The 25,256-nt window shown below is 43.3% G+C and overlaps 1 protein-coding gene across 1 annotated transcript; it reads right to left on the reverse strand.

The window, feature by feature from the left end:
* Window positions 1-21,862: 21,862 nt before the first annotated feature.
* On the reverse strand, window positions 21,863-23,428 carry UTS2R (urotensin 2 receptor). Its single transcript, XM_043979085.1, has one exon. It carries the CDS (start codon window positions 23,273-23,275, stop codon window positions 22,202-22,204), a length of 1,074 nt encoding a protein of 357 aa, XP_043835020.1. The 5' UTR covers window positions 23,276-23,428; the 3' UTR covers window positions 21,863-22,201.
* Between the last annotated feature and the right edge of the window lie 1,828 nt (window positions 23,429-25,256).

The following is a 25,256-nucleotide window of genomic DNA, read 5'->3' on the forward strand; positions in this document are numbered from 1 at the left end:
ACCCCACCTCCCAAAAAAGAATTTGTGTATTTTTCATCAAGCAGTCATTGGTCATGTCACAGGATAGATACTGGAGACACAAAGAATAACAGGTAGCAGAACATAGTGGATAGAGCACTAAACTTGAGTCCTGGGTTCAAATCTTGTCAGATACTTACTAGTTTTTGACCCTGAGTCACTTCAATTCTCTGAATCTCTGTTCTTTTATCTGTGAAATGGTAAGAGTAATATCTGTATTACTTACTTTCCAGGGTTGTGAGGATCAAGTGAGATAATGTATGTAAAGCAGTTTTCAGACTTTTAAGATATTATACAATAGGGGCAGCTAGGTGGTGCAGTGGATAAAACACTGGCCCTGGATTCAGGAGGACCTGAGTTCAAATCCGGTCTCAGACACAACACTAACTAGCTGAACCCCCATTGCCCCGCCAAAAAAAGATATTATACAGATTGTCACACAGAGGTTTAGATCGTGGTGTTCCTCCTGTTCCTCCATATTCACTTCTATTTAAGTTCTACTTTTACCCTGGTCTCCTTTTGCAGTTTTAAAAAGAAAACTCTTAATGGTCCCTATATTGTGATTTTGTTGTTGTTTTTTCCTTTTCTAGTTCCCCTTCCTCCCTCCCCCCCCCATCACCTTTTTCCCCCCGAGTTAATTTATTTCACTCCTTGTGTTTATCTGGGGTTTTTTTTTGTTTCATTCTTAAGAAATGTTTCATATGTCTCTCTTTTATTGAATGTCCATCTTTTTTCATTGATGATTAGGTTCAGAATGAGGATTCTGACATATCCTAAAAGGTTATAAAAGTTTCAGTCTGTCTGTCTGTCTGTCTGTCTCTCTCCCCTCTTCATTCCCTTCCTCCTTCCCCATTTCCAGCCCCAGCTTTTATTGAGGGGAAAAAATACTTAGTCCCTTTATGGGTTTGGAATCCACCCCCATCTCCACCCAGTATCACTTACCCTCCTTCATAAATTCCAGTACAAAGCCCCACAAATAACTGTGGTTTACTTGCAGCATAAACTAGTATTCAAACCAGCATTTAAAAGAACAGGTTTCCAACTGTGGGCTAAGTAACACCATAGCTGTGAGGGTGATAGGATCCTTCTTGTTATGGTGCAATAAAGAAACTGTGTAGTGATATCCAGACTACAATTTATCTAGCAACGCATGCAACTGCAGAAACAAACTGAGTTCAAGCTCTTGGTAGTCAAGGATCCTGACCATTGGTTTCCACACAGTTAATATACAATTTGGAAGGAGTGAAAAATGGGAAAAATAAGGTTATTGGGATGGAGATATCTGGTTTCTTATTGGAAAGGATTGGGAGACACTGAGGTGAGAGACCTTTGGGAGGAGGAGTCATATTGTGACTTCTCCAAAATCAAGTTATTTACAATAAACTGAAACTTAGTTTCACAAAATGGTGGATAAGGGCAAACTGGAGTCACTCATGCTACTTTGGGGGGGGGGGGCGTGGTTCCAGGCAGTGAGGGTTAAGTGACTTGCCCAGGCTCACACAGCTAGTAAGTGTCAAGTGTCTGAGGCCAGATTTGGACTCAGGTCCTCCTAAATCCAGGGGTGGTGCTTCCTTCCTCCATCTCAGGAAAGAAAAATATGGGAAGGAAGTAGCTGAATAGGCATTGGTACAAAGGATGTGTGTGCCATAATACTTGCTTTTAATTTGGCCTTCTACCTTTGACTGTTAGAACCATTATTGTGGCTACACCTCTCCCAAAATTTTCTATTCCTTTTGGTCGAGAGAATTCCTTGATATAGGATATGTATGTCCACATGAGTCTGTCTAGATGTGCCTCAAGAGAAGTATGAATGGATATCTCCCCGACCTACCTTCTCTAAGGGAGACTTTCATTCCTTCCAGGAGGAGAACCAGAGATCAGCTCTATAAGGCTGACCATTCCCTCCTCAAAGAGGGGGTACCACATTAGAATTTTACCCATCTCCCTAATATTGTTAGACTAGAAGTAATTTTACATTCCCTGAGCTATAAACATTATCCCTTAATGAAATACACCAAACTACATATCTAAGACTTGATTCCATTCCCACCAAATACTACCCCTAGAAGGGCTATACACATTGTACAGCAAGTAGACTCTTATCCAAGTTGATAGCACACGGAGATAGAGAAGTTATATAGATGAGAATAAACAAGATGATACACAGAATGAATGAGCTCTCCCACTGGAATCCACATTCAAGATCCACATTCAGTCAAGAGAGTCCCATATTTTACCCAAGGAGAAATCACCTGAAGTCTCTAGTAGGGTAAATTGAGAAAAGGGACATGGAGGTGCTGGCTTCTCTACATGTTGGCAGCTTCTTTGTAATTTTGCAATGCTCATTTTGATTCTCTGTATTAGTCATAGTCATCGTCTCTTAAAATATTCTATTACATTCACATACCACAGTTTGTCCATCCATTATCCAATGGATGGGCATCTACTTTGTTTCTAGTTCCTTGCTACTACAAAAAGTGATAACTACAAATATTTTAGTGTATATGGAGCATTTCTTTTTATCTGTAACCTCCTTGGAGTACATGTCTAGTGGTATAATCTGTTGATCAAAGAGTATGGGCATTTTAGCTACTTCATTTGCATAATTCCAAATTGCTTACCAGAATGGTTATACTAATTCACAGTTCCACCAACAGTGCATTAGTGTGCTTTTCATAACCCCTCCAATATTAACTTCCTGCCTTTTATCATCTTTTTGTTATCTATCCTGCCAGTTTGCTGGGTATAAGATGAAACTTCATTATAGTTTGAATTTATATTCTCTTATGAGTGATTTTGAATATTATTTTTTCATGTGATTGTTAATAGTTTGTCATCCTTTTTTTTTTTTTTAGTGAAGCAATTGGGGTTAAGTGACTTGCCCAGGGTCACACAGCTAGTAAGTGTCAAGTGTCTGAGGTCAAATTTGAACTCAGGTCCTCCTGAATCCAAAGTCAGTGTTTTATCCATAGGGAACCTTTTCTAGCTCCTTCCTCTCACCAGGAAGTGAGCAGTGTGATCTTTAAAAGGCTGCTCAGCCACCCAGGGGGCTGCCAAAAATCCCCCAGCTGCTTCCAGTGAGAAGATGACCCTGTGCCTGGGCTGCCTGTGGGCAGGGTTGTGACTATAGCTGCCAGTGTATCTGCACCTGATGCTTTGTTATTTGCCTGTCACCACAGGACTTGGAGATAGGTAAAAATGGTACAATGGTATGGGTGGGGGCAGCTAGGTGGCGCAGTGGATAGAGCACCAGCCCTGGATTCAGGAGGACCTGAGTTCCAATATGACCTCAGACACTTGACACTTACTAGCTGTGTGACCCTGGGCAAATCACTTAACCCCAATTGCCTCACTAAAAAAACAAACAAAACAATGGTAGGGGTGATGTCTTTTAATTAGTACATAGGAGAGTTGGACCAAGTCATCAGCCTCACTCTCTCTTCCAGGGTCATCAAGGTCCAGTGGCAGGACAGAGTCAAGACAACTAGGGCTCAGTATGCAGTGGATGACCTTGGCGTCTCCAATGTCTGACCAAGCTCTAGGCACTCCACAGCACCTGCCTTCACAACCATTGTTCTCATCTGCCCATTCCACTGAGGAAAGTCTTTACATGCTTGGGGTATACACCCCCCCTAAATCACCAAAGACCCCTTGGTTAACCTCGGCCTGTTTTAGCCCATCTGCTGAAAGGGTTTACCAGAGTGTAGCCACTATGGGAGCTACAGCTTCTTGTTTTTGGTTTTTTTGGTTTCTTTTGCAGGGCAATGAGGGTTAAGCGACTTGCCCAGGGTCACACAGCTAGTGTCAAGTGTCTGAGGTCGGATTTGAACTCAGGTCCTCCTGAATCCAAGGCCAGTGCTTTATCCTCTGCACCACCTAGCTGCCCCGCCGGGAGCTACAGCTTCTTAAAGCCACAGGTGAGAGTTAGGTGGATCAGGGAGACAGCAAAGGAAAGCAGTCCTGAATAGAGCTTGGCAGCTCTTGAACCAGAGGTACTAGTCTTCCCTGAACACACCCTATACCCCTGGTGTGTGCATAATCCATACATGCATGCGTGCACACACAGACTCTTTCTCTCTCACACACACACAACCAAACCTCAGGAATTGTTTCACCACCATTTAAGGAAAAACTAGCCTTGCCTGAGTGAGGTAGTGCCTTAGGATATTGTTCATTCTACCGCCCAACCACTGGTATCAAGGTCCAAAAGGTCTTCTAAAGAACCGTCTAGGGGCAGCTAGGTGGCGCAGTGGATAGAGCACCAGCCCTGGAGTCAGGAGTACCTGAGTTCAAATCCGGCCTCAGACACTTAACACTTACTAGCTGTGTGACCTTGGGCAAGTCACTTAACCCCAATTGCCTCACTAAAAAAAAAAATAAGAAAGAAAGAAGAACTGTCTACCACTTAAATAGTTTTAGGGCCTTTACTGGACAACTCTGACCTTAGGGATGTGAGAAGCCTAGTACAGACAGCCCTGGAGGAGGAGTTTAATACAGGTAACCGAAAAACAAAAATGGCAAAAATAAAATGATCTATAACTGCTCCCTGAAGAAGACTGATGAAAACAAAAAACAAAAAATGCCGGCTTTGCCTCCCAGCTTCAAGAGGACCGATTTCTGCATCTTAATGACATGATCCATGAAGTGGGTGATACCCAATCTTTGCGGTTCATAGAGGGTATTGCTAAGCAGGAGCAACAGCAGAAACATGAGGGCTAAAAGTTATTTGCCGTACAGTAACCTCTCCTCATGTCACAGTCAGTTGTAGCAAGATTATTTAAGAGGTCATTACCCAGGGCAGCTAGATGGCACAGTAGATAAAGCACCGGCCCTGGATTCAGGAGGACCTGAGTTCAAATGCGGCCTCAGACACTTGACACTAACTGTGTGACCCTGGGCAAGTCACTTAACCCTCATTGCAGCACAAAAAAAAGAGGTCATTACCCTCTTGCGTGCAAACTGTCTCAATTCCAGGATAAATATCAATAATTTCCTGAACCACCTACCCAATCAGTGCTTTCTGGCCTACCAGGCAGGACGTCTCCCACTCTAGGAGCCCCAAAAAAGGAATCTTTGCCCCTTAAAATGACTCTGCTGAGACATTGCCACCTTTCCTCAGATGGGGATGAGTAGATAATTTTACCTTGTTTGTGGCCATAAAGTAATGCATTTCCCAATGACTCCATTTCTTCAACTTGCAAGCCCTTCCTAGGAAATCATGGTCCAATTACCAGAAGGTGTTGCACAGGGCGGGGGGGAGGGGGGGAGCATGTAGAGGGGCCCCATCAGTTCAGTATTGTAGTGAACAAATGACTATACTGAGCCTGCTTTTGTTGCTGCTCGTGTCGGTGCCCACAAGCACCACAGCCTGTGTTGCTGCCCACCTTGCTGACACTAAGGCCAACATTACTGCTTGTTCCAGTGACCACTAATAACTACTATTGTTGGAGCCTGTAGACCCCAGGACTGTGCCACTGCCTTCTCCGTTGTCTATTACATGCATCTCACCCAAACTATAGCAGTTGTGCTGGGGCAAATGCTACTATCAACCCCCGTACAGGGAGCTCAGGCCCCAACCTCTGCCCCCCATCCCCAATTCTGTCCTCCCAGGCTGAGCAGGCCGGGCCTATTACAGGGCCTAACCCAGCCTCCAGTAGATGTGCTTTAGCCACCATGTACAAGAAGTGACATTTCAGCCAAGGTTGGGGAAGGCTGCCAGGACCTGTGCTGTGACACAGGGCCCCTCAATCACTCTCGAGAACTGGAAGTCCCAGTAAAAAGAAATACAGCTCACAATTCTATTGTGAAAGCAGAATCTGTCTCCTTTTCCTCAGACCATCAACATGGGTAAATTTAGCACTTTCATGCATATCCTCAACTCTGAAAAAGTTTCTGCTCTTCTAAGTTCCTCCAGTGCCTTGCACCAAAAAGTCCCAACAAAATCTGGGTAGCACATTTCTTTTTAAATTTTTTTTTTTTTGCAGGGCAATGAGGGTTAAGTGACTTGCCCAGGGTCATATAGCTAGCAAGTGTCAAGTGTCTGAGGTTGGATTTGAACTCAGGTCCTCCTGAATCCAAAGCCAGTGCTTTATCCACTTCGCTACCTAGATGCCCCTGGCACACTTTTTGTGTGTGTGTGTGAGGCAATTGGGGTTAAGTGACTTGCCCAGGGTCACACAGCTAGTAAGTGTCTGAGGCCAGATTTGAACTCAGGTACTCCTGACTCCAGGGCCGGTGCTCTATCCACTGTGCCACCTAGCTGCCTCAAGACACACTTCTTAATAGCACTTAAAAGACCTGACTCAGGCCAGTCTGGTGCTTCATGTTTCAGAAAGAGAATGAAATGAAACATTCGTAGACCATCTAACAGTTAATAAAAAGAGGTTTACTTGATCACAGCAGGGAAAGAATATTCATCAAGGATATAGCATTGATTCAGCTGGGCACAGCTGCTCTTCTGTGTTGGCCATGCTGGTCTGCTGGTCAGAAACCTGAGGGAGGAGCCCCAGATTCCAAGGGAGGGGGCTTTTTTACAGAGGCCACCAGGAAGCTACCTAAATGGTTTGAGCCTTAATCCTCTAGACCAATCAAATCTCAAGAATGGTGTCAATATCTTGTAAGGAAAAACTAGCAGAACCTATATAGAGTAGGGTCTTAGGATTGTCAACCGGACAGAACCAGCCTCCAATCTGTCGAGTCATACAGAGCAGGCTAGAGATAGGAGAGTCAGGAATCAAAGAGGAATTTAATTTCTTTTTTTTTTTTTTTTTTTTTTTTGTGAGGCAATTGGGGTTAAGTGACTTGCCCAGGGTCACACAGCTAGTAAGTGTTAAGTGTCTGAGGCCAGATTTGAACTCAGGTACTCCTGACTCCAGGGCCGGTGCTCTATCCACTGCGCCACCTAGCTGCCCCAGGAATTTAATTTCAAAGTGTGAGGGAAACAGCACACAAGCAAGGAAGGGCTGTAGACACATGTGCCGGGGACCCGAGGCACTGTGGGGCAATGGCTACATAGTGAGCTATAGTCCTGGCAATGAAGGGTAACAGCAACAATGTGACAAGTTTGATTCATAGCAAGACTTCATGACTGGAAGGAACATGGGTATTTGTGCAAGCTTGTCCAAGCTCAGAAAACACCTGGTACTGGTCAAAACAATACAATAATTATATGCTTTTGTCAGAGGGTGAGATCATCCTGAAGGTGAGCACAAAGGATAGTTGTTTTGCCAAACTCAGGGCACAGCTTGCTTGCTGGGCCTTAGCTCTAGCAAACAGGGTGTCTCCTAAAATATTGTCAGGATACTGCTCCTGCCATAAAAGTGGATTCAGATCTAATAATCAGTAAGCATTTATTAAGCACCTAGTATTTGTCAAGCACCATAACAGGCACTGATAATATGAAGACAAAAGCAAAATGGACTGTGTATTGTCTTTATTAATTATATTCCTCAACTGCTTATTATACACCTTAAACTAGATGTCTCATAAACTCAACACGTCCAAAACTGAACTTATTATCTTTCCCTTAAAACTCACCCCTTGGGGGCAGCTAGGTGGCGCAGTGGATAAAGCACTGGCCCTGGATGTGGGAGGACCTGAGTTCAAATCCGACCTCAGACACTGTGACCCTGGGCAAGTCACTTAACCCTCACTGTCCCACCAAAACAAAAACAAACAAACAAACAAAACTTCTCCCCTCTTCTTAACTTCCCTATTACCAATGAGAATATCACCCTCTTCCCAGTCACCTACATTGGCAACCTGACATCCTCAACTCTGTCCTCTTTCTCCCACCTCCATGTCCTGTCCTTGCCAACTCCTGTCATTTCTAGCTTTGTAACAACTCTAGTAGATGACCTCCTTTCTCCTCTGACACTGCCCAAGACCCAGGGGAAGGTCATTATCATCTGACCCTTGAAACATTGCAATAGCCTGCTGGTTGGTTTCCCTGCATCAAGTGTCACCTCACTCCAGTCCATCCTGCACTCAGCTGCCAAAGTAATCCTCTTTTTTTTTTTTAGTGAGGTAATTGGGCTTAAGTGACTTGCCTAGGGTCACACAGCTAGTAAGTGTTAAGTGTCTGAGGCCGGATTTGAACTCAGGCCCTCCTGACTCCAGGGCGGTTGTTCTATCCACTGTGCCACCTAGCTGCCCCTAAACTGATCCTCTTAAAGCAGAAGTCTGACCATGTCACACACATCCTCCATTTCATAAACACCAGTATATCCTATTACCTCCAGGATCAAATATAAAATCTTTTTTTTTTCTTTTTTGGCTTTTCAAACCTTTTATAAACTGGCCCCTTCCTACCCTTCCAGGATTCTTATACACTGTTCCCCTCTGCATATTCTGTAATTAAGTGATTGGTCTCCTTGCTATTCCTTAAACAAGACTCTCTGTCTCCCAACTCAGGGCATTTTCACTTGCTGTCTCCCATGCCTGGAACTCTCTGCCTCCTGCTGTCCGTGTCTTCCTTGAGTCTCAGCTAAAGTTCTCACCTTCTTCTAGAAGCCTTTCTCAGTGGTCCTTTATCTCAGTTCCTTCCCTTTGAGATTATCTCCAATTTATCCTCTACACATCTCACTTCTACGTGGCTGTTTTCATGTTGTTTCCCCATTAGACTGTGAGGAGCAGGGATTGCCTTTGTGTTTTGTTTTGTTTTGGGGGCTTAATTGCCTTTCTCTGTATCCCTGCTACTTAGCACAGTGCTTGCTACTTAGTGGATGCTCAATATATGTTTGTTCCCATGACTTGACTTGTAATGAGGGAAAGAACATGCACATATATAGATGTATATGTAACACACATATATCGTATATGTGTTGTGCTGTATATGTATACATATATGCATGTGCATGTACACACATATGCATGTATATGTGTGCACATATAGTATACTTCTGTGTATATAGTGTGTGCATGTTATATATAGATATAGATATAAAGGGAGAGTACACTGTAACTATTAGAATGATGCCACCTGCTGGAGACTTACTGCAGGATGCTCCGCCATGAGGAGAAGGCGTCTGAGGGCAAGACCTGTGGCTCTTTGGCATCAGGAAGTGACATTTGCTTGTGGGAAGAAGAGGGGGCGAGGCTGGCACTCTTGCTCTTTTGTCAGGACTCTGGTTGAGAGTGGTGCTAGGAATGCTCTCTCCCTTTAATAGATAGATGAATCTAGGCCTTTCTCTCTTTACCAAATTCTTATTCTCCTTAATAAATGCTTAAAAGTCTAACTCTTGCTAAAGCTTATAATTTATTGGTGACCGCTCATTAGATATTTTAGACAGACTAGCTAGAATTTTAGCCCCTTACAACACATGTATGTATATTTATGTTTATATATATGTGTGTGTGTGTGTGTGTGTGTGTGTGTGTGTGTGTGTGCGCGTGTGTGTGTATATATATATATATATAACCTGGGGAGGAGGGGGAGGTAAGGTGCCAGCTATGGGGAACCAAGAAAGCCCTCATGGTACTTGAACTGGAAAAAAGAAGGAATTAATGAAAAAAGCAGTTATTAAGTTCTTACTATATACTAAGTATTGATGAAACAGACAAATAGTGATAGTCCTTATTCTCAAAGAGCTCACACTCAAATTGAGGGGGACACGGCATGTAAAAGAAAGCACAGTTGTGGGGGGTAGATAGAAAGGCAAGGGATGTCCAAGCATTCAGTGACCCCAGAGATGAAAAGCTAGCCCTAGGGGTCCTTGGGCATGTGAGTAGGTCAGATGACAGGACCCAGGATCTTTAGGGTACAGAAGCAAGACAGAGGTAAGACCTGATGGTTCCCCACATCACCGGAAGGAATAAAGTTGGTAACTTCCATCAAATTTTCACCAAGCCCTTTGAGCAGCTAAGCAGCTGGGATGAGTTCTTGGATAGCCCCAGCAGGTGGAGATTATAAGGGAGGAAGGTCATTTCCTATCCAGCTCCCCCAGCCCCACCCCTCACCCCCAGTGAAATGTTACAGGTATAAGGGGTGGCATATGGGTGTTTCATTTTGGTTTTGCCTGTGTAGGTTATGTGTGCCACATGGGTCTGTCCAGATGTGGTTCTCAGGAAGGCAAGAAAAGTTAAAATAGGTATTTCTAGTATCTCTTCTATTCTTGCTCTTCTCCAAGGAGCCAGGAGGGGCCCCCAAAAGTTGTGACTAGAGACTGTTCACTCTACTGCCCTTAGAGAACATTAGAGGGCTAGAATTGTATCTATCTGGATCCTTAAGTATTGTTGGTCTAGGAGAAGCAATTTTTAGATTCAAGCAAACTCCTGATAGATGTCCTTTAATGGGAAAGGAGTACCCCAAGCTGTATATACTAAAGCTTGATTCCCTCCCTACCAATTGCCAGTTCCACAATGAACACACATAAAAAATGGGAAATAATCCCATTTATCCAAGTTAATAGCAAAACAGAGATCAGAGAAAGTATACATAGGGGAATGTATACGAAACAATACAGAGTAGAGAAGCTCTCCTTTTGGAATCAAGATAATGCATCTCAACCAAGAGAAAGCCCCAGTTTTCACCCAAGGGGAAATTCCCATCTCTAACTGGGGGTAGAGACATGATTGAGCTTGCCAGCTTCCCCACATGTTGGTTTCTTTCCAGAAATTTTCTCCCTCCAGAGCCCTGAGGAAAGGTTGGAATATATTGTATTCTCTCTTGACACTGGAAGACTGAAGACTGAATCTCTTTTCTCTCCAGCTCTCACCAAACCAATATCCAACAATGAGGAGAGAGCCTCATACAATTAGCCCTTTGAGCTAAGCTAAATAGAGGGATAAATGAATGTAAAGTATAGCACTTGGACTCAAAAATCAATTTCACAAGTACAAGATGGGGGACATGCTGCTAGACAGTAGTCCATCTGAAAAAAAAAATCTGAGGATTTTAGTAGACTACAACTTCAATAGGAGTTGACAGTTTTCATGTGCAGGGGATGTGTGCTGTTAAATGTTTAGCAAAAGGTTCTTGGGAAAAAAAGTGTACAAGTGGAATATAGTTAAGTTAAACTGCATTCTAATATTTTCTCCATCTCTTTCAGTCAGACAATAAATAAATCAATAATAAATCAAGTCTTGATTTGTAGCATTTACCAATTTCTGAGGTACAAAATCATACACAAAATTTAACTATCCGCCAAATACTCTTGCATACAAACATTTCAGGTAGCAAAGCATACATAATAGGTACAGGAAGGCCTTTATATCACTCCCCCTCCCCACCCCCACCCCTGAATATTAAAAAACACATAAAAGGACTCACTGTGATCCCTCAGCAATCCTTGCAATTATCTTCCCTCTCTAGGTAGTCCCATTTTCCCCAGGGCCATCCAAAATCATAGCACCTATCCTCTGTGGTAAATCCACCGAATTAACTGGCTTGTGGCCAAACTAGGGAGGGTGGGAGGGTCCTTAAGGTCCCTTCGTGGTCACCAAACTGTGAGATTTAAAATTGGATATTAGATCATAAATCTCACACCTCAAAAGGGCAATGATCTTGGGGTTCCTGGTGAGGCAGCCTTCCAGTTGTCTAGTGCACAAAGCTTAATACAGGGATATATGCAATCCCCTAGAATCATTGTTGTCATATGGTTTGTACTCCCCTCACAAGAGAAGTGTACTTGGTATTAATAAACATTCATTGTCACACTAGAGACCTATATGATTAAATGCTAGCTATAGAGGCATTCAGCCTTCTTTTACTACCCTAAGGGCATGTTCCCTTGGAAGCAAACCGCACTTGACATTACTGAAAAGACATAATGCCAGAACCATCTGAATAACTCATGGTAATAGCTGAAAGCAAAATTCAGGTCTCTTGCTCCCCTGTATTGTAACTGTAGTCCCTTATTGCTCTCATTCTCAGCACCAGGGATTCTCATGAGTCCCAGGGCCCAGGAAATGAAATTGACCTTCTCTTAAATGCTTGTTGAATTGAATCTCCAAAATCTTGAACTTGGAATTGATAAAGAAGCAGTCCCTGAGAACCAGAAGGCTAGATTCTTCTGGGAAACACCCCATTACCCCCCTGCCCCCACCTCCTGGCCTAGATTCTGAAGTTCAGTAATTCAAACTGTACAGGGACTATCCCCTCTTCTAGCCAAACAGCTGGGGTTCAGGAGCCTCTGTCACCTTCCCAGAGCCTCTGTCACTTAAACTGTATGGATAGCCTTTCCGCAGCAGCCACTTTTGAGCAGTTACACTATTTATTGCCTTTCTAAAGCTGAGCCAAGAACTCTTTGCTTTGGGCCACTTGCTACCTATACCCCAGAGCAGCCATTAACAGAACCAGTTCCCTATGGCCAAAGGGCTATAAAACCATGTATACTCTTTGACCTAGTAATACTACTACTAGGTCAGCATCCAAAAAGAGAGAAAAAACAAAGAGTTGAATTTGAAATTGAGGAGATGCCCATCAATTGGAGAATGGCTGGAAAGACTTACATGAGCTGATGCAAAGTGAAATGTACTGTATACAAAGTAACAGCAATATTGTAAGATCATCATTTGTGAATTACTTAGTTATTTTCTGCACTACAATGATCCAAGAAAACTCTTACGGGCTTATAAAAAATGCAGTCCATACCCTTTGACCAGCAATACCACTTTTGGGTCTTTTCCCAAGGAGATCATAAAAAAGGGAAAAGGACCCACATGTACAAAAATATTTATAGCTGCTCTCTTTATGGTGGCAAGGAATTGGAAATTGAGGGGTTGCCCATCAATTGGGGAATGGCTGGACAAGTTGTGGTATATGAATTCAATGGAATACTATTGTGCTGTAAGAAACAGTGAGCAGGAGGAGTTCAGAGAAACCTGGAAGGACTTGCATGAACTGATGATGAGTGAGATGAGCAGAACCAGAAGAACATTGTACACAGTATCATCAACAGTGTGTGTTGATCAACTGTGATGGACTATATTCTTCTCACCAATGCAATGGTACAGGAGAGTTCCAGGGGACTGGAAGGGGATCTCCAAATCCAGAAAAAAAAAAAAAGAACTGTGGAGTATAGACGCTGATTGAGCCATACTATTTCTTTTGTTTTTAGTGCTGTTGTTTTTCTATTTTTTTTTTTTTGTGAGGCAATTGGGGTTAAGTGACTTGCCCACGGTCACACAGCTAGTGTTAAGTGTCTGAGGCCGGATTTGAACTCAGGTACTCCTGACTCCAGGGCCGGTGCTCTATCCACTGCGCCACCTAGCTGCCCCTGTTTTTCTATTTTGAGGTTTTTCCTCATTGCTCTGATTCTTTTCCTATAACATGACTAATGCATAAATATGTTTAATGTTATTATATATACATATATATGTATATGTGTGTATATATACACATACACATACACATATACATACATACATATATATATAAAATCTATTTCAGATTACCTGCTGTCTAGGGGAGGGGGGAGGGAGGGAGGGAGGGAGGGAGAAAAATCTGAAATTGGAAAGCTTGTATAAACAAATGCTGAGAACTATCTTTACATGTAACTGGAAAAAACAATAAAATACTTTTATCAGAAAAAAAATGCAGTCCATCTCTAGAGAAAGAACTGATAGTGTCTGAATATAGATTGAAGCATAATTTTTTTAGTTCCTTTTTCTTAAGGGTTTTTTTTTTTTTGTCTGTTGTGAGGAAAGGAGCAATGGTCTCTTCTCAGTAGGATCCACCACATCAACATCATTCAAATTATACTCCTCCAGACCTGTTTGAGGACTCAGGTCTCAGCCCCTGCCCCCTTCTCTCTGGCACACAGATCACATGGTTCAAGTAGCCCTGAGCTGGTCTCAACAAGGTCCTCTTCTGGGCTGTGTCCATATAAGGGAAGATTGAAGGAATGTCCCTGTGTCCCCTCCCCATTACCTAAGAACTCAAAGAATAATTTTGGAAATTAAGGTTAAGAGTACTTCGTTCTGGTTAGCTAGCTTTCACACATAAATTGTAACCCTGAAGTAATCAGCCAAGGATGAACAAGGGGAGGGTCCATGTCACATTAGGGACTAGGGATTAAAACCGGGCTTGTTAGCCCCTATCCTTTGCACCTGCCTGCTGCACACTGATTGAGGTGCCCATTTTCTCGAAAATGAAAATAAACAAGCCTTTGACACATCGCTGCTGAGTTCCAGAGAATTGCTGAGTAGGGGTTGTTTTCCCCTCATCTGTTCTCTTTTACAACCTGACTAATGTGGAAATGTTTTGCATGACTACACATGTATAATTTATATTGAATTGCTTGTGTTCTTAAGGGGGGGAGGGAGGAAGAGAATTTGGAACACAAGGTTTTAAAAATTGATGTGAAAATTTGTTTTTCATGTAATTTGGGGAAAAAAAATCAAAATTCTAAATTCTAAAAAAAAAAACAAACAAATCCAGAATCAATTCCATTCTTAGCTCTGCTGAACTTTCAGGATCTCTTCAGAAGTGGTAGTAGCAGCTGCATTCTCTCATTTGATCCTTACAAGAAGTACAGTGATATCATTAATATCTCCATTTTACATTGAGGCAGCTAGGTGGCTCAGTGGATAGAATATTGGATTTGAAGTTAGGAAGACCTGAATTCAAATCCTTCCTCATATACTTACTAGCTGAGCAAATCACTTAACCTTATCCAGCCTCCATTTCTTCATCTGTAAAGTAGATTATAATAGTACCTATTACAAAGAGATTTTGTGAGTATCAAATTAATATATGTAAAATACTTTGTAAACCTCAAAGGGCTAAATAAATGCTATCATTATTACTTCCTAGGTCTCAACTTCCTACACTGTAAAATTAGAGCATTTTCTTAGATGATTTCTGAAGACCTTTCTGATTTTGACATTTTAGGTTTCTATGAACAGATAGCAAATTCACAGTGAATTGAAAAAAGCATTGGAGTTAAAGAACCTGTGTTCAGAATATGACTCTGCTACTTATCATGTGTCCTTGAGCAAGTATCTAAACTTTCCTGGGCTTTAATTTATTTTATTTGTATGTAAAAGGGATGGGTCAATAGAGTAAATCAATCAAATCACCCCACCAACATTTAAAGTAAGTGTCAAGATGCTAAACCTGAATTCTTAACCAGGTAAAAATACCTGGTACAAGTACCAGGGTTAACATCTTGACACTTCAATCAATTGTAGACTTTAGACTAAATGAAGAAAAAGGCCATGATCAATTGTAGCAATGATGTTGTGCAGGAAGTATGTTCCAGTTGACAGGAAACTGGTCATATCCTGTGGGTTGTCTATAAAATATCCAGTTCAGGACTGAGAAAATTGAGTTGCCTGGAGTGGGGAGGAGATAACATATCAGTTCATGAACTTCAAAATTCCTATCTTACCGCTGCCGTCCTAACTGAGCCTCCTGTTTGGCACCAGCTGATGACATTACTTGAATCCAAGAACAGGCTGGTTAAGACAATCCCTATCTATCTATCTATCTATCTATCTATCTATCTATCTATCTATCTATCTATCTATCTATCTATCTATCTATCTAATTATCTATCCATCCATCCATCCATAACATGTAAAAGGAGGCAGTTGTATAAAAAAGTATCTAAGGTCCCTTCCAGTTTTAATTTCTGTGATGTGAAGCAGTTAGCATGGGGACTGTTCCCCATCCCTAGTAACCAAGGAGCCCTGGGACTCCAACGTGCCCCTAGGGAGCGCTCTTAGTCCAAACTTGAGCTGAGAATGGTGGATACTGTTTTGCTGCTGCTGCTGCTGCTGCTACTGCTACTGCTACTGCTAAGAAGGGACTGCCAGGTATTAAGTCATTCTTGGAGCTCGGACAGCCAGAAGAAATTCAACCAATAAATCCAGACGGTGTTTGTGTTATCCTCTTTCCTTCCTGCTGTCCACACCCACTCAGAATGAGCGCTGTCTTCCTTCCCTAACTCTTAAACTCTCCTCCCCTTCACCCCAAAGTTTGCCGGGGTGTTAAGAGAGTGTAAATCACTCATCAGAGGTCACAACCAGAGCTGCCTCAAGGGCACGACAAATTAATGTGATCATCTGAAACTTGTCTCTCTCCCCTAACCTCCCCAGCCTGCTGCTGCCTCAGAGGTTGGGCAATGACTCATAATAACAATTCCTATTTCCATGGTGCTTCAAGGTTTATGAAGCACTTTTCTCCCAACAACACTGTGAAGTTGCAGTATAATTCACACTCCTGGGTGGTATTAAACAAGACCCGAGGTACATATCATCCTATATAGAGCACTGGACTGGAAGATGAAGACCAGAAGACCAACCTTTTGAATACCCACACTTACTAGCTGTATGGCCCATGGGCAACTGCCTTAAGTTTTCAAAGGTTCAGTTTCCTCATCTGTAAAATGAGAGCAGTAATAGTACCGGATTTGGAGTCAGGAAGCTTTGGGTTCATATCTTCTCCCACCTCCACTTGGCACTTACTAGCTATGTGACCATGGGCAAAGCACTAAACCTGTTTCCTCATCTATAAAATGAGGATTATCATACCCAAATGGTAATTTCTCAGGAACTAACCCAAGGTCCCCCCGGGGAAGAACCAATAGAATCTTGAATTCATCCTGCAACTGAAACTAGGTTCTGATTAGTGCAAATGTCAAATCCCATGAAGTGGTCACATTATTCAAAATTCTCACTACCTATTTTTCACTGGGCTGGAACTAATTCCCCATATTTTAAATAATTATCATTTTGAAGAGTGTAAATTTGAATAAAAGCAACCACTTCATAGGATTCATTATTCACATGAAGTGGGAACTGACTGGACAGCATTGGCAAGGAAATAATGTAGAAAAATGGAGCCCAGAGCTGAGAAGCCTTAAAGAACCAGTATTTGGACTGGTAAATTGTTTAAGTATAAAAATCCTGAATCACATAGGTAGGAATTATGTCAAAGACCAAAGAAACAATATGCTGGTGGGCAAAGAAGATCAGCAAGTGTATACCATTTCTCAAAATTACCTTTCAGTGTAAAATGGAGAAACTCTCTTATCTTGTGATACATACTGGTATTCTCTCTCTCTTTTTTTGCAGGGCAATGAGGGTTAAATGACTTACCCAGGGTCACACAGCTAGTAAGTGTCAAGTGTCTGAGGCTGGATTTGAACTCAGGTCCTACCGAATCCAGGGCCAGTGCTTTATCCACTGCACCTCTGAGCTGCCCCCTTTCCTTTTTTTTCTCCCCACACTGGTATTCTCTTAAAGAAATTGATAGAGTATAGAACACCCAAAGATGCAGATGACATTAGATTAGAACAAGCAAATGAACAGTGTTCTTTAGGATAAAGAGCTGAGCAAGCACCTAACTGATACTGAATTAGAATAGAAATGGGCTATGCATCGTTATAAAAAGTAAGATATTTGGTGATGTCACCTAACTTATGGTTAGAAAGCCATTTTAATTCTTAAGACTAGTCACCCCCCCACCCCCTACCCCGTCTGATAGTAAACCTCTTCAGGTCTCTATTTCCTCAAAGTGAAAAGAATTTGAAAAATCAGTGTATTTTAACCGAATCCCAGCAGCACCTCTATTTCATGCAAAATAGCAAATTGAGTGCTGGCTAGAGAATTCTAAAAGACTTTTATGCAGATGACAGTTCCTGTGATGGCTGCAGACTTGTGAGATGCTGTGACCTTATACTCTCCCCAGTAATATGTCACACTCTTGTTTTCCTTCTCTGATCTCTACCTGCTCCCAACCACCAGTAAAAAATAAATAAAATAAAACAATTGAAGCCTTAGTAAACGAGGCATACAAACATTTGTAACATACATCATTAACATGAAAAACATCCAAATTAACATATGTCTGTCTAAATAGTCATATTATAATGTCATGTAGCAAAGATGAACACCTATGATTGGCAAAGGGAAGAGCTGCCTGTCGCTGCAACCTGGGGTCTTGCCCACTGAGATTTGCCCACGGTCACAGAGGTGTATGTAAGAAGGACAACTGAATTGAGAGATCCAGGGGAGGCTATAGGACCAAGGCAGAAGAATCCAAAAAAAGGTTAAAGGCAGAGGTAATCCCAACCAGAGACTCAGTACCTTCAAGGCATCCAGTGATTGAGAGAGTTGATTAAAGATAGCTGTAGTTATTTCTGCAGGGAGAAAGCGTGTTAATCATAACACCTACATTCATTCCTTTTTTTGTTCAGTGAGTCAGTCAGTCAACCAATAAGCATTTATTATAGCAGTCTCTGCTATGTCCTGGGCACTGGTCTCAAGACCTGTGTTTTGTAGAGGATTCTGTCCTACAGCTCTGTATTCAGGTACCTACCTCACAGTATTATTAGACTCAACTGAGATACGTAAAATGCTTTGCAAATCCCAAAGCCTCTATAAATGTCAGGTATTATTATTATCATAAAATCCCTACTTCTCCCATCACCAAGGTAAAGAGGTCAGGACTGCTTCCCCCACACACACACACCCTGGGATAGCCTTTTTACGATTTCTTTTTCTTTTTCAGTTGCCCTGGATTGTGACAGTAAACTGATTTCCCCTTTATTAATGTTGCCACCACCCTTACCCCCTAGAGCCTCCCCAGACTTCCCAGGCAGGGCCCTGGCCACAGCTATCAGTTAAAAACAACTTCCACCCCTTCTGTCTCCTGAAAGCAGTGGGAAGAATTAGTCTGGTTGCTATGTTTGTGTGGATATCTTATTTCCCTAGCTCAGCCACGAGCTTCTGAGAAATGGAGATTGTATCTGACATAGTATCCTGGATCTCGAGATGGAAGAGACCTTTGGGGCCACCTAGGGAAGCCTTCTTGTTTTACAGATGAGGAAACTGAGGCCTGAGGAGTTTCAATGACTTGCCCTAGGTCACAGAGGTTATAAGCCTTCAAGGTGGGCTATGAACTGGGCCCTCTGACTCCAGAGAGAGTGCCACAACACCTCCTCTAAAATCCGTCTTTGAATTCTCCACTTCTCTCAGAACTACCCGGCATAAGAATCCATGTATTTTCCATACTACCCTTTCTTTTTTTCCCACTTACACCTGCCAAATAGGGGCAGATGGTAATAAAAGAAGGTGATTCAACCTAACAATCCAACAGAAATTTATTTTAAATCTACAAAGTCTAAGTAAGGCACCATGCTAGGTGCAGGGGGAGAATGTTTTTTGTTTGTTTGTGTGTTTGTTTTTTCTTTTTTTGCTCTTGAGGACCATACAGTCTAATGGGGAGGTATGAACTGTATACAAAGAGGCATGAAAACAAGTCAGAAGGGGAGATTCATGGTGCTCTAAGAAAAGGAAGAGGAGGGGAAAAGCACTTTTAAGTTGGGGGAGGGGTGGCGAGGGAAGAGTAAATCTTAGAAAGCTTCCTGGAGGAGGCTGGTATCTGGTCTGGGCCTAGAACACAGAGAAAGATTTCAATAGGCAAAGACGAAATTCAGGTCTAGGGGACACACAAGCAGAACCAGCTGTAGCTGGACAAGATCAGCAACAGTCATATGTGGAAAGGGATATGAAAGAGTCTGGGGGGAAAAACGAATAGATCCAGATTGTGGAGGATCTGTCAGTCAGTCAAGTAGCATTTATTAAGCACCTACTATGTGTCTGGCACTGAGCTAAGTGCCAGGAATACAAAGAAAGGCAAAAGGCAATCCCTGCTCTCAAGGAGCTCACAGTCTTATGGAAGAGACAAGATGCAAACAACTATATACAAACAAGATAGATACTTGAATCCTAGGCTTACTTAGTTTGCACAGGTAATAGGAAGCCATTGAAGGTCTTGGAGCAAAAGAGCGATATGGTCAGATGGGAGATGATTTTGGCAGCTGTTTGGAGCCTAGATTAGAGAAGCATAGGATAGCGTTAGGCCGACCAGTCAGGAGACCACTGCAATAGTCCAAGCAAGGGATAATGAGAACTTAAACCTTGGTAGCATCCACATGACTGGAGAGGAGATGGATGAACTTAGTTCACAAAGAATAGGCAGATGGGGCAGCTAGGTGGTGCAATGGATAAAGCACCGGCCCTGGATTCAGGAGGACCTGAGTTCAAAACTGACCTCAGACACTTGACACTTACTAGCTGTGTGACCCTGGGCAAGTCACTTAACCCTCATTGTCTCACCCCCCCCCCAAAAAAAAGAATAGGCAGATTCAGCTGTATTTCTGAAGAAAACCACATTCAGGGTGTCTGGAGCAGAAACTCACATGTACTCAGACAGGAATGGAGTCTCTACAGTGGGTGTTGGAAGGAAGCAGTGGAGGGGAAGGTAGTCAGAACTGGGGAGGCTGCTCAAAGAGGCCAGCTATGGAAGTGACAGTGGGGAGAAAGAGGTTGGCATGTTCTTCCTCCTCTTCCTCCTCCGTCATCCCTGCCACCTTAACCTCAGTTTGCAGGCTAAGGTCTCCCTAGCAGCAGCAAGTCCAGGGAAAGGAAGAGAGAGAGAGAGAAATAGAGAGATGGGAAATTCTTGTGGCCATTCATTTGGGTAAAGTGTTCCAGGGTGGTTAGTCTCTAGTCGGAAAAAGATTGGACTTCTTATATTATTTTTCCCCCCAATAAACAAAGAACATTTGTCAAAAATAAATTAACACCAATGATACCGCATGTCCTGAGATGCAATTCCAGCATAATGTGCAAGCAAGAGCCAAAAATAAAACATTATGAAATATCGAGAATATTGATCAGTACCACAAATATGTAAGTAGAAAGACATTTCACTCTCAAATTACATATATAATTATTGTAAAATGTGGGTGTATATGTGTGTTGTATGTGTGTACATATACATATAAAAATACCTTTTTAGAAATTATGAAGCTTTGTGACTATAAGATGTGAAGAAAACAAGACTTTAGGGGATACGTTCACCCTGCTCCCTCCCCCACCACACACACACCTACAACAAAAACCACTGTAATTTCTGCTCACCATAGATGATGAGTTTTTGAATCCCAAGAATGCCTGACATCTTCAAGCTGTCCTATAACCCAAGCATAGCTTCAAACCCTCATGTCTGAAAGTTTACCTGTCCTGGAGTTTGAACATTATTGCTTTTGGTTTTTATTTTTTCACTTAATAGTATTTTATTGTATCCCAATTACATGTAAAGATAGTTTCCAACATTCCCTTTCGTAAGATTTTGAGTTCCAAATTTTTCTTCCTCTCTCCTCTCCCTCTTCCCTCCCCAAGATAGCATTGCTTTTGTTTTTTTAAACAATATTTCATTTTCCTGCAATCACATGTAAAACAGTTTTTAACATTCTTTTTTTAATTTAATTTTTTTTTTTTAGTGAGGCAAAGGGGGGTTAAGTGACTTGCCCAGAGTCACACAGCTAGTAAGTATTAAGCGTCTGAGGCTGGATTTGAACTCAGGTACTCCTGATTCCAGGGCCAGTGCTCTATCCACTGCGCCACCTAGCTGCCCCTAAAAATTTTTTATCATTCTTTTTAAAAAAGTTTTGAGTTCCAAATTCTATCCCTCTCTCCCTCCCCTCCCCCCTCATTTCCCTCCACAGAGTAAGTAATCTATTATAGGTTATAAATGTGCAGTCATGTAAAATATTTCCATATTAGTCATTTTGTGCAAGAAGACTTGAAGAAAGAAAGAGAGAAAGAGAAAGAAAAAATAAAAAGAATGAAAGAGAAAAAGGAAGGAAGAGAAAGAAAAAGAGAATGGAAGGAAGAGAAAGAAAGAAAAAGAAAGAAAGAAGGACAGGAAGGAAGGAAGGAAGGAAGGAAGGAAGGAAGGAAGGAAGGAAGGAAGGAAAGGAAAAGAAAAAAGAGGAAAAATAGCATGCTTCAGTCTATTCAGACAGTATCAGTTCTTTCTCTGGAAGCAGAAAGGATCTTTCATCATGAGTCCTTTGGGATTGTCTTGGATCATTGTGTTGCTGAGAATAACCATAGACATTATTTAAATACGTTTAAAACAGGATAAATTTCAACAATGTAATATAGCATATGACCCTTTTCCCAGGATTGAAGAATGTTAGAGCTGGAAAGAGCCTCAGAGTTCATTTATTCTACTTCTAAGGGAAATGAGGTCCAGAGACGCTAGATGACCTGTCCTAGATCATCCAGATAGATAGTGTCCAAGTGAGAGTTAGTTTCCTGTCTTCTACACCAGTATTCTTTCCACTGTATCACTGTCTTCCCACCTAGGTTGGGAAGGTCTGAGACAACATCTTTTTCGCGAATGTGTGTCTCCCACAGTGCCTTCTCATGAAACAACTTGTGCTCATACAGAGCTGGCCTGGCAGAGTGTTCCCTTTATCTGGACAATGGCCATGGTCTCTGTTTGTCCAAGGCTCCCAGATAGCTGAGACCTCTTGCTCCTGAGTTGGGGCAAACAGATGTCACTCTTCTGGTGGCTCTGGAGATATTCCTTGTAGTTATTAGAGAGCAGAGTGTAGAGGAAGGGGTTAATACAGCTGTTTCCATAGGCCAGGCAAGTGACAATGAAGTTGATATAGACCCCAGTGTTGCCGGCACTACTCCCTGGCTGCTGGTCATAGATGCTCAGCAGCTGCCAAAGCCAAAAGGGGATGAAGCAAATCCAGTAGGTGAGGACGATGCCGAAGATCATGTAAAGGACCTTTTCCCGGGGGCACCTCTTGGTTCTCTCAGCCGTAAAGACAACAGTGGTCTGGGACTGCCAGTAGGTCCTGGCCAGCCTGCCGTACAGGTAGCAGATGGCCAGTCCAGGGGCCAGGATGCAGGTGTGGAAGAGGATGGTGAGGTAGACCTTATAGGCCCCCAGCTGCCAGGTTGGGTGACACATGTGCTTGGTCACCCCATCTCGATGGCTTGTGCGAAGGTCTATGAGGATCATGGTAGGCAGGGCCAGGAGGAAGGACACCAGCCACACGATGCCCGTGACCATTCTTCTGCAGTTCCTAGATCGGCTGATGGTGTCCAAGGGTTTTACCACAGCCAAGTATCTCTCAGTGCTCATGATAGTAAGGATGAAGATACTGGCGTGCATCGTGAGGAAATCTAGACTGAACAGGGTCCTACAGCCGATGTCCCCAAAGTACCAATCCCTGGCAAAATAGGTGCAGACCACAAAGGGTATCGTGGACAGATACAGGAGGTCTGCCAGGGCCAGGTTAACAATATAAATGTACATGGAGCCTCCTAGCTTCATGGAAGAATGTATGACCACCAAGGTGTAGATGTTGCCTATAGTGCCCACCAAACACATCAAGGCCAGGACACATCCCAGGAAGAAAGTAATAAAGATGCCATTGGTGTCCCCTGGTCCTTCGAGGGTGGCATTGGGGGTGACATTTGGGAAGTAAGCCAGCTCCATGTCACAACGTCACACCAGAATCATGGACAACAACAGGAGAGCAGGGTCAGGATCAGGCGAGCCCACTGAAGGTAAGGAGATGTGCACAGGACCAGAGATTAGGGCTGGGGGCAAATCAGGAATGTAGGAAGGCAAGGTGGTGGTCAAGAGGCATGCAGGAAGGCCAGGTCAGCAATCCACAAGAGACAGATAGAAGAGCGAAGACAAGTCACCACAGCTCAGAGTGTCCCGAGATAAATCTGACACCAACGCTGAGGTCTGTTTTTATCTAGAGGCTTCTTATTTACTTTCTGTTAGGAACCAATCCCAGAGTGTAGGAAGCCCTGAGCCTGCCCCTGCCTGAAGGAGAAAGGAGAGCAGTGATTCTGCTATACCTGCAGTAGCTTCCCTTCTGATGGTGTGGGAATTCTCAGGCTCCAGTCATGATAGTGGAGAGGCCAGTCAGATGTGGGGGCTGCGGGCACAGCAACGTTGGGCTCTCCCACCAAACTCCTCACCTCCACCAGAAAGCATTCAGAGTTTCCGCAGGGCATGTAGTGGCAGCTCTCACCCCACCGCGGCTCCTCTGGGCACAAGTGGATTTTGGCCCCCAAATCCCCATTTAAGGCAGAGAAAAAGGAAATCAATCGGTTCTTACCATGAGTGAGCTGGAGGGAGAGTCGGTCCCTTAGGAAACTGGCCAGAGGAGAAGAGGATGCTGTCTGGGGGAGCTGGGATGGACTTGGGGCTCAGGGTGGAAGTTGGAAGGCAGAGAGCTAAGCAGGCTTTTCTTCCTCAAAACCGATTCCCGACAGACAGCTCAACTCAGTTTCTTCTCCAGCCTGCTTTGTGCAAGGGATCAGCTCTCACTCCATGGGCTGAAGAGTCCTTGGCAGGGAACTGGGATCCCCCCAGACCACAAAGGCCCTGCCTCTGGTGTCAGGGATGAAAAGCAGAGCACCCTTCGCTCCCCGGCCAGTCACAAGCCAGCATTCCCCATTTTATCACCCATTGAAGAGCTTTCCGAGCCTAGAGCCTTGGAAGTGTCTTTTTCAGTACCAGGCAAATAAGCTGCTTCTCCCCACCCAGATGGGAGGGGAATTTGAAACTGCCAGCAAAGGCGGCAAACCTTGGGATGAAGTGGGCAGAAGCAGTCCAGGGAAGGCTGGTTTCTCAGTAGGCTAGGTGAGAGGCATTGCCAAGTGAAGCCAGAGGCAGCTAGCCTCCTCTCTGTAGAGACAGGCTGATCGTTTGCTGGTGACTAGCAGCAGAGACTGACTGGGGGGCTGCTTTTTCAAGCCTAGAGAATGAATCTCCTCATTTCTCAGGGGAGGGGAGGGGAAAGCTAGACCTCAGTTCCTCCAGCAATTCATTCTTCCTCTAGGACTCACCACACACACACACACACACACACACACACACACACACACACACACACACACACACACACACACACGAGCTCCTCACACTCTCGGACCTGCTGCCAAGACTTGGAGGCGAGATATCATTAACTACATAATACTAGCTCCTTGTTCCTGGGTGACAGGGAACTGTTGGCAACCTCTGTCCTCCTTCCAGTCACACCTGACCAGACAAAGTTCTGGCTACAGCTGGAGCCTAAAGTGTGATTTTTTTCCAAGTGATCCCTAATCAGCCTCTGCTTTGGGGCTGGATATTTTGACTTCATTCCCTGTTCTTCTTGGCTACCTCTAGAGGACAATTGAAATAACATCTGGATGGGCCTGAGGTATGCTTGGAGATGCAGGGCAAATGTAACTAGGTCCCTGCTCTGGAAAATCACTCCATCCCTGTCTCTCCTACGCCTCCCACCTTTTAAGAGACTGATGAAAAATCAGAAGACAGCAGAAAGGTTGGTCTTCCAAGCTGCAGAGGAGACTGGAGGGTAGGGATGATATAAACAGTGGAATGAGTAACTGGAACGTGTCACCGTGCCCCAACCTGGCATGTTATCAGCAAGAAGATTAGCATCTGTTTCTCCTGA

This window comes from Dromiciops gliroides, chromosome 1, assembly GCF_019393635.1.
Source record: "Dromiciops gliroides isolate mDroGli1 chromosome 1, mDroGli1.pri, whole genome shotgun sequence".
NCBI lineage: Eukaryota > Metazoa > Chordata > Mammalia > Microbiotheria > Microbiotheriidae > Dromiciops > Dromiciops gliroides.